The 11082-nt window shown below is 28.0% G+C and overlaps 1 protein-coding gene across 1 annotated transcript in view; it reads left to right on the plus strand.

Annotated features, from left to right (window-relative positions):
- Positions 1-8523: 8523 nt before the first annotated feature.
- The window catches only part of LOC101488565 (ubiquitin-conjugating enzyme E2 4-like), a 4748-nt gene continuing 2189 nt past the window's right edge, over positions 8524-11082 (plus strand). Inside the window, exons 1-3 of the mRNA XM_004508791.4 lie at positions 8524-8679; positions 10210-10282; positions 10906-10985. Of these exons, the coding sequence (XP_004508848.1) occupies positions 10239-10282; positions 10906-10985 (124 nt within the window). The 5' untranslated portion in view covers positions 8524-8679; positions 10210-10238. The remainder of the gene's footprint in view (positions 8680-10209; positions 10283-10905; positions 10986-11082) is intronic.

An 11082-nucleotide genomic window follows, 5' to 3' on the forward strand; every position in this document is an offset into this window, starting at 1 on the left:
GTTGACTGTTGCTGTCCTGAGGAAGCAGAATGGAATTTGAGGCATACGATGGGAGAGTGTTATCTTTATCGTGGAAACACTTGAATATTTGCACTGTGTGAAACACTTGAACACTTGAAAAGTGAGAAAGGGATTAAAATAATGACTGGAAAAAAATTGTAGAATGCTGCAGCTCATGGATTGTACATGAGACTAGAACAACGCATTGCTAGTTGGAAACGAGTGTATAGACAAATTATTGTGTTCTAAAAAAGCCCTAGTTGAGCAACGCCAAAAGCTTAACCACTATTTGCGTTGCATTAATGCCTTCACTCGTTTCAACAGACCATTAGAATCCTGCCTCAACCCTTCACCCCTATTTGAGAGTATGACATAAGATAATCTATCTATTTAAATAGTTTAATATATGCATTGATATTTTGTAGGTTGTTCAATAACCAAATTCTCTTAAAAACTTTCAAAATTTGAATTGGGGATACCAAAATGAAATATTTGCACACGTTGAGCGATATTGTAGTGTTTACCTCGTTGAACCGGTGATTTATGCTATCCCAAAATCCCTCCTCATTCTACTCTCAATTATTTACCTAAATTTTCATCCGTGAATTCTTTAAATATTTCCTCTGTCTCTTTTTATGAGACCTTTAAATAAAATTTACATTAAAACAAATAGCCCTAATAATAAATTTATCTAAAAGTGTGCTACTTCTACCTTTTAATTTTATGTTTTCAATAGTAAATTAAATAGGAGCATTTTTTGCAAAGAAATCATCAATACATTATAATTTTAAAAATGATCTAAGGAACAAAGAAAAAGAAAAATTGGCCCTTATAATTAATATGTATTTGGTTATGCGGTAATTAAAATTATTTTTGAATGATTAATTTTGTAAAATTGATTTTAATTAAAAATGAGTTGAATGTAAAATGATGTATGTTTGGATATTAATTTTTAGTGTAAAAATCACATTTGAACTCAGAAGCTACAAATCATTTCAACCTAAAATCGATTTTGAAAGTAGAATTAATTTTGCTCAGTAGCATTCAAACATATCAAAATCAGTTCTACACCTTCGTAATTGATTTTGGCTACTCTAAAAATACAATAAAATATACCCCTAAAGACAAGAGGAGTACTAATATGCCCTTACACTTTTTAATACACAAGCAATATGCCTTTTTGTTGTTGTTGAAGATAAGCAAGTATGCCCTTACACTTGAACAGAGTCAATACTCTCGACTAGAGTCGGCAATTCTCCAAATTCTAAAGTCCCATTTAAAAAAAATCTTCTACTAAGTTTTTTAATATTAGATTTTCTATTGAAATAATTATTTAAAGCTTCAATTAATTATTTTATTATTTTTTATGTGTCTGAATGAGGGGCTCATGTGTTCAATGTTTTTCTAATTTAGATTTTTTTTGAAAAAATTTTAAAGTTATTTCCCTAAACAAATATTAAAAAAATCAAAAACTTTTTAAATCATTTTTTTTTAATTTTGTGAGAAAAATAAAATTTAGTTTTCTCGAAAATAATCAATTCATTTTTTCTCGAATAAATAAATTGAAGAACAAAAATAAAAAGTTATATATTAGAAAAAAAAAATCAAAACTTTTTTATTGATTATTTTTTTTTAAAAAAATCGAAAGATAAAGTTTAAAAAATTGGCCTATAAACCTCACTTAGTCCACAAAATCTTAGGGTTTTTTAACTTTGAGGGTTTCCTTTTTTTAGGGCCATAATAACTATGAAATTTTTTGCCCCTTAAATGTGTACACTGAAGTTAATAATTAGTAGACGTGTAAAATTAATATCTATATTTTCGACTAGTTAAATTAATGGCTCAGACTCCTCTCTAATTCTATAAATAAATGAAGAATTCCATTTGGAGATAGAAAGAAATTTTTTCAATACTTTTAACCCATCTCTAATTTTCACAACCAATGTTTTTTTAGAATCCACCCCAACGCATATTTGTGCAAACCAACCGCGTGATATTTTTGTAACAATTTTAGATCAATGAAGATCTTCTAACTCTATTAAACTCGCTTTCATAAACGAAATTAGTATGTACACTCGTGTAATGCACAAATTACTCTTCTCTATATATGATAGTTTTCAATGGTTTAAAATTGCACCTAAATAAATCTTAAAGTTTTATTTAAAAAAAAAATAATAATAATTCTTAGAGTTGGTATGTAAAATAAGTTGTATATTATTGAGAGTCTTTATTTCCTTTATACAATTTCATCTCAAAGAGATGTAACATACAAAGATTGAATTTTAAAAATTATAGACTTATTTTATCACACTCTTAAATAAAAATAAGACTAAATTAGTTTCTGAAGAACAAAAAAAAACACTCTTAAATAGCCATCAATTAGTAACAACAAAGATATAAAACATAATGAATTAACAAAATGATTTTATAAGAGATTGATAACCATAAAACAGATAATATCAAATAAGTGATTCCAATAACAGAGTTCGATCTTCATCTAAAACTTCATTAGGAGAAGAATCAACATAAAACTTTGATGTGCGTCGAAGATCAAGATAAACAACCTTTTTCACATTCTGATCATAACAATATAAACATTAAGCTTCCTTTGGAGAAGCAATCAAAACAAATGTAAATATAATAACAGACATGTACTGAAACAAAAAACTAACCATAACATTTTAAATCCATAAGCTTTTATTAAAGACAATACTACCATCAAATATAATCTTTATACCATAATACTTTTCATATTACAATTCAAAAGATCCCATCAATTATATATTAATGAAAAATATGACATTTAATTACTTGAAAAGCTGCAATATGACATTTAATTAGCCTAAGTTAAATATGAAAAATATACAATGAACCACAAGACTCAAAAAGAAAAAGGCACAATAACCACAAATCAGAGGAAGCACCAAAAAGTAGTAGACAACATGATTATAGAACTATAATTCAATTTAAAAATACCCAAACACTCTAACTTGCCAAATTGACACCAGTAAATTGGAATAAAAACAATCTCTTCTACATAATGTGACATTGGTCCAAACTAATCAAAACTTGTTGCTGAGTTTTCAACAAACCAATAGCGTGACATATTAATTTATCTAAGCAACTACCTTCAATGTCCCTTTCACACCACAATTGAATAATATATTAATTCCTTTCTCATATTTCACAAAAATAGAATCACGTGTATGCCTTTTGATTTGAATGAAGATTTTTGAATCCTTACTGCATTTCTTCAATCTTAGACAATAGAGTCATAGACTTATGTTAGCCAAAAAAAGTCCCTTTTGCATGTGCACAATAAAAATTATGCAATTAAATCACTAAATCCATTTCACGTATCTAACACCACAATTGATAATAGACATAATCAAAATACATTGAAAGATTTTTAAATTCACAACTATTTATATCTTTTTTATTTTCATATACTCAATGCAAAAATTCTCCAAATCAACTTCAATTGTAACCTGTTTCATCATAAAATAAGAAATTTGCATTGTGAAATATTCAACAATAAACAATTTTGTAGAATGAATAAGTGCAACAAAAGAGATTATACATGCAAAACCCTAAGAGGGATGGAATAAGAATTGTAATTTTGTAAACAACAACTATTTTATTTTCTCAAAGAGAAATTATAGACCTGGAGATTTTATCTGGTTGATTGAATATTTTTGGATTGACAAAAATTACAATATGTGGTTCCATGATACAATTAAAAGTTCTTGGATTAAAACATTCATTAAAGGCGGAAAATATAGAATTGAAGGTGAGAGAATTGAGGAACGACAAATAATTGAGAATAATAAGAGAGGAAGAAGAAACACGACTTAAAGAGAAACTAACGAAAGAAGAAGAGACAATGAGTTCAGAATGATAAATTTGCTTTGAAGTTAAAACGTGTAAGAATAGAAAATTACATAATAATGTTGACTTAGTCAATGTTTTGTTGACCAAATGATTCTACAACAAAAAAAAAAACTAACAAAAAATTGTACAAATAATTTAATAAATAAATAAAAACAAAATAATAATAACAATTGCAAGATTATTTCTGATTATCTTTATCTAAATACTTTAATTAAGTGGCATTTATCAAATTTACTGTAGTATAACTTTTGCTTTATCTATTGTATAGACAACTATTGCCATTAATAAAATAAAAAATAAAAAAACAAAAAAACTTGGTGCCATGCCATATTTATGAAAATGGTTTAGTGTCATTGGTGAACCTTGGTAGAAGTCATGTTGCACATTCCTCAATTAAAATAACATTTTAGAGACCTTTAGTATCAAGATTGATTGTCTTCATCTCTTTTAGGTTTCTAGAGTTTTGTAGTCTACTAAGAACGGCTGGCCCTATCATTTTGACTGAGTGCATTGGGTTAGCTTGAAAAAATAGTTCATTTTTAATATAAATCAAAATGAGACTATTAACTTATTTCTTGTGACATAGTAAATTACAAAATAAGACTTCAACGATATTAATTTGAAAAAAAATTATCTGAGCATATACAATAGTATTGTTGATATTACTTTATAAGTCGTTAATGCATTATAAAAACAATTAAGCATGTGTTTGGAAATTTCAAGACATGCCGCGAATGTGAAGCTATAAGAGCTAGTTTTGACAAGGACGTTCAATGAATGGTGGTGGATCAAATGCCAAAACAAGTATATTTTAAATATCTTCTAATAATTAAATATCTTAAAATTTGATTTTAATTCATTCAAACATCTTTAATGGAGTTTTATTTTTTCAATTTTTTTTTCCCTGTTAAACTGAAAGTCTATATCATATAAATCATGCATGCAAAGTTTTACACAAATTTAAAATCATTTCATATATTATTGGGATATATCAAAATTAATCTTTGTATATTTGTAGTGAACATTGTTAATCTTCATGAGTCTCAATGACCTATCAAATGATTTTTTTTAGTAAACTTTAAATGCATAATTTATATGATATAAATTTTCAATCGAACGAAAATAAATAAATAAATAAAAACTTAAAATATTAAAAAATAGAGAAAATTGATAGGAATCGAAAGAAATTTAAATTGAAATGATCTAAACTCTCTCTAATGACTTTTAATTCTCCAAATAAAATTTGGATCAGGATTGTCTAACTTTGTGGCGGGAAAGGTACTCTACCTTTCATTCTTTGTGAACGGTTGGATGAATCTAATGCTTCAAACATAGCCACGTGTCTTTATTTTTTCTCAAATATAAAAAATGGTAAACCTGCACGTGTCTGCAACACCATTGTCATCCAAATCAACCTCCATTGTATCACCCTCGTTGACTCACACCACCGCCTCCGTCGTTAAATCGACCATTGTTGCATCTCCACTACGGTTCATCTGCCGTCATCGTTGACCTATATCATATGTGCTCTCACCTTGTAGCAGCTGCAACAAAAACATTCTCAAACTATTTCCAATGTCCGATTGAGATGGCACCGGTGGTCGGAGTGCATGATGGTCACATTTTGTCGATTATCTTGGACTCTCGTAAAGTGGTGGAGGAGATGAAAATGCTATCCACAGTGTTCAATTTGTCCTTTCATTTTTATTTCAAATTAAAAAACAGTATCATCTAAATCTTAAGATTGATTTAATGACAACGGCATTTGCAAGTGAACGCTGGTGGGGATGCAACAATGACGGTCAATTAAATGACGAAGGTGGTGGTGTGAGTCAAGGACGGTGGTACAATGAGAGGTTTACCATTTTTTATCTTTGATTTTTTTATTTGAGAAAAAAATAAAGACACGTGGCTATGTTTGAAGCATTAGATTCATCCAACCGTTCACAAAGAATGAAAGGTAGAGTACCTTTCCCGCCACAAAGTTAGACAATTCTGATCCATAAAATTTCTACCATCAAAATTAAGAAAATAATTATAATATAATTTCAAGTCATTATTATCAAAATGTCCTATGAGTTTTTCATTACTAAACAAGAATTCAAAAATCTTATAAGTATTATATTGTTAAAAAAGTTTAACAATGATGCTTTTATAAATATAATATAATTTTAACTTTTATTATATAAATAATATATGTGCATACTATTGATGTAAAAGAAATGGGGCTTGAGAGTAGTTTATCTCAATCTTGCTCAATACCACCTATTGAATACAAACGAATCACAATCCTAAAGACATACTTGAAATTGAATAGTGATTGAGTGTTGTTGAAGTTTACAAATATGAGTGCTTAAATCAGGCCAACGGGTCCCCTTTATTCCGCCAACCATCAATCAATCTAAAATAGGGAGGGGGAGGGGTAGAGAAGATTTAATTAGGTTAACAATTTGACAAGTTAACCCATCAATAATAAAAACACATAATAATGTATTAATTTTTAGGTGGACTAACTTGTCACAATGAAAAAAAGTTGTATTTTCACATATTTTTAATTTTTGTTAGGAAATCATATAGTAGTTTAGTAGACTTAGAGTGACTAGAAAGTCATATATATTAACTTCTCCCTTTCATAAAATTAATAACTAATTAAAAATATTAAATATTTAATTTTTTTGATAGGTTGTATTTTCATATATTAAATTGCTGTGAAAAATGTGGTTTTACATAAATAAAACCTCAAGCAATAAGTAAGAAAAAATAAATTTTACAATTGTTCAATCTAACATTACATAGTTTTTAACTAGAATAATATTGGTGATGGCAAAACAATTTGAATTATTAGACTAATTTGTTTGACCCTTCATCTTGAATGAATTTGATGGAAGATTTGAACCTATATACTTAAAATGGTCCACCTCTTTTAATTTGCTAAAAAGATGGGACGAAGACGAAACGAGTTAAACCGTCGGATCAAAATAAATAAAAAATTACTATTTTTTAAGACTTAAGTTTGTTTTTTAAAATTCTTTTTATTAACTCAACTGAATTCAAAGATTCAAAGTGATCCGCTTATTTATACAATCTAATTAAAAACATCAACTTAAATTAAAAGTTAATAAGAATAAGAGTTTTATGTGCAACGATAAAAAAATTGAACCGCATAACGTTAATTAGTATGTTAATATATTATAAATGTGATAATATATAATTTCATGCTCAAAATGTATAGTTAAATTATATTGTAAATTATAATACATTTTTTATATTTTATAATTTTTTATTTATTAATATATTGTAACGTGCGGTAGATTAAATTGTAATAAATATATTGAGATTGCTTAATATTAATGAATTTATTATGTAACATTTTTATGTCAATAATGACTTAGTTGTGGTATTTAACTTTGTTGATTGATTATGACTTCATTTATTATTTTAATAAAATATGTTAAAATAAATGTATTTTTTATCAGATCGGTCCACAATTAGCATAAATTCATCAATTAGCATGTTTGGAGTATTGTTGGTTATGATATAGGTTGATCTTGTGTATAAATTGATATGGAGGTGTGTTACAAAGTGTTTTTTTTTGGGAGACTTTCTTTTTGTATTTTTAACCTATTCTTAATATATATTGTGCTTTGAGTAACTTTCAATATAAATTATTTTTACTGTTTAAAAAAAAATCTAACAATATACAAATAATAAGTAATAAAATATAAAATAGTATACTTAAATTTAATATAATTCATTATGATAATTAAATATTGTTAGCACGTCAAATCAATTTAAAGATGTGCATGCTATATTTTTTATTAAATTGAAAATAATAATGAATTATTTATATAAAAACAAAAATAATAATAAATTATTAAAAAAATACATTGTACATATATTTAAATTGACTCAACATGTTAACTACACTAAATTATCATTATCATATCACCAATTTTAGCCGACTAAAGAGTTAAACTTGAGAATTTTAAATACAAATAGATGAAATTTTGACCATAAATAATAAAGTTTTGATTTCCTAAAGTTTTCCTTATTCAATACCAATTTTGATTTCTTAGCACTACATTCAATAAGTTGATTTCTTCTTTAAAAGACTCATTCAAAATCCTAATAGAATTCTCCATTCTTATCTCATATAATCCCAAGTAAAAAGATAGTTTAAAAATATCCCATATATTCTTTTACCTATATTTCTACTTTTCTCCCTTTGAATCTTTAAATTCAAAATAGCAAAAAACCGCATATTCCACCAATATTTTATAAAATATAAATTATTATTAATAGTCACATGTATATTTCTAATATTCTGATTGTGACTTTTTATATAAATTTTGAATAACTATTATTTTTTTATATAAGCAAACATTGAAATATCTACGTTGATGAGAATCAAAATTCATGCAACACAATGTCAACATCATGTTGCCACAAAGTTGTTTTTTTTTCTTAAAAGAATATCGCCAAAGTTTTATTAAAACATTAAAACTCCTTTCACTTATTTTAAATAAAAACACAATAGTAATTAAAAAATATGAATGAACATAATTTGAAATTTGAAAATGAATTTATAGTAATTTTAGCTCTTAAAAAAAGCGTAGCATTAGCAAACATTGTTGCCACGCTAGGAGAAGGTTTTGGTAACACGTGGTTATCAATCTTCTCCCTTTATCTCATTCTCACACTATATATTATCTTTTCATATTCTTTCTTTTCTTCCCCAATCACTCTCTCATCACATTCAAAACGCGCCACCAATTAACAGGGTTTCAGGCAAGCCAATTTTTCCACTCTCAACTTCCCCAATACCTATTCACTTTTCTTTTGCCTTTTGATTTTCCACTATTTCTTTCAACCATACTTAATTAATATTACAGATTCTTTTTCTTCGTCTCTGGTTCAATGGGTTACCATAGATCTTTGAATCGGAACCTATACGATTTATTTTGTAACATGGTTCGGTCGGTGCTTTTTATATTGTTTTTTATTTATTTATAATTAATTAAGAGAATATTCTTTTCTTTTTCTTCTATGATTTTACCTTTTATTGCCGCATTGGTTGTGGCAAAGTTGGTCAAAGTGAAATGTGAAATTCTGGGTATTTATTCGTGTTTGAAATGGATGAAGACATGTAGTCGTATGTAAAATATGTTAGCATTGATGTATTTGAAGCTGGCACTTGTGCCACATTGTGTATAACATCATACCCTTTTTATAACCCCTTTTCTGCCATATTTTACAGCTCAAGAGAGAGACCCTTCCATTGTTTAGTGTTCTCCTTTGTTTGTCTTTTGATACTATGAATATGGCAATGTGTGTCCATTTTTTTGTTCACATCGGTTTGATTTTGTTTCTGCCATTTGATGCATCTTTACTTACTAAGTTTATGTTTTAATTTAGTGTAAATTTGCAGATCAACTTCTAAGAGTTTGTTATGTGCTGAGCAGAATTTTATACATCAAAAGTGTCATGTCTATCTTTGGGGCAAATTTTGTTATGTGCCCCATAATAGATGTAGCAATCGTTTCATCTGTTAGTTAATATGCATAGTGATCATTTAACCATGCTATGTTACTGTTTGTTTACTTATACCTGTTGTGATTGTCTAGTGGTGATGCCTACTTTTTCAGAAATGGTTGTTCCTTCCTTAAGGGTGATCTCAATTTTTCGTATTGTTCTTTCTGCTTTGATTTGATGACTGAGTGTCTGAATGATCATTTATGCCTCCAAGCATAATATTGTATAGTTTTCCTTGTCTACTTTGTCCTTCATTAAGTGAATCCATATCCATCAATAAGTTAAAATTTATTAGTATGTCTTTGTCTGATTTATAAGCTGTTGTCCTTCATATATGTCTTGTTTGGATCCGCATTGTTGAGGCCATGTCCTTCATTTGTATCTCATTTTTAGATTTTGCATCAGTAAGTCCTTCCTTTTGTCTTGTGATTTTTGAACACTCAATGCAAAAGCTTTCTTTTCCTTTTTACTATTACACCTTTGTTTACTGATATAGTTTCTATTTATGAATCAATATCGACACATCTGTTTGTGCTTATCTATCTCATTTACCGAATCTTGTAAAACTTTGTGGGCAAAGTGTGTTTAGTTTGATATGCAGACACATATCAACAGATATATTGAGCTATGCCTATATCAACAAGTTCACATTCTCTTTTAAATTTAATGGAAATGTAATGAGCTGTTAGTGTGCTTATTGGAATATTGACCTTTCATTGTGTTGAAGGTGTAACAAGTATCTATATTTGGCCAAAATATAACTTTTCTTAATTGTTCTTGTGACAGGTTGAAATAAGTGATTTGTTGTAGTCAAAATGTCATCTCCAAGCAAGAGACGAGAAATGGATGTAATGAAATTGTGAGTAAACTGTTTTTTTACTGTGTTGATAGTTTAATTTTATTAAACTGTTGTTGACACTATAATTTTAGCTTTGTTAGTTTTCTGAAGGGGCAACTATGTTATCATGGTGTACTGGTGGTTGGTGTTTTAGATACTTGATCAGAGGGGGAAACCAAAGTTTGAATTAGATGCTAAATGTATTATTAGAATAGCACAGTTAAAAAATTTAACAGTGATTGATAATGGAAGTATTGGATGTGCTTAATTTAGTTATATATAGAACAACAATATCAAGTCACATGTTCCAATGCATTACTAAAATAGTGGTGCTTGGGTTGGGAAGTGTCTGTGTTCTATTAAGACTGGAACACAAAATGACAATGGTTGGACGTTTGAGGGACATGGAATTGTTCTAGCAATCCTAATTATGCGGTAATTGGCATTGCTTAGATAATCCTAATTATGATTCCATCATCAGTCTAGAGCTAGAAAGCATATGAGTGGGATAGTTCACTTTTATATGGTGAATTAGACTATCACTTAATATAATATTTACGTGTTATTTGTTTCTTATGTATGTACAATTTATTCTTAGCAAAAGTTTTCATGGTCGTATTTCTCAAATATTCCCTTTTTTACAGGATGATGAGTGATTATACAGTGGAGACGATAAACGATGGACTTAGTGAATTTAATGTGGAGTTTCATGGTCCAAAAGAAAGTAATGTCAATAGCCTTGCGCTAACTTAGTCTTTTAATTGGTGAAACTGCACATACATATGAAAAGGATGAGTGCTAGCAACATGCTGTCTAACACT

The sequence above is a fragment of the Cicer arietinum genome, chromosome 7 (genome assembly GCF_000331145.2).
Source record: "Cicer arietinum cultivar CDC Frontier isolate Library 1 chromosome 7, Cicar.CDCFrontier_v2.0, whole genome shotgun sequence".
In the NCBI taxonomy this organism is placed as follows: Eukaryota; Viridiplantae; Streptophyta; class Magnoliopsida; order Fabales; family Fabaceae; genus Cicer; species Cicer arietinum.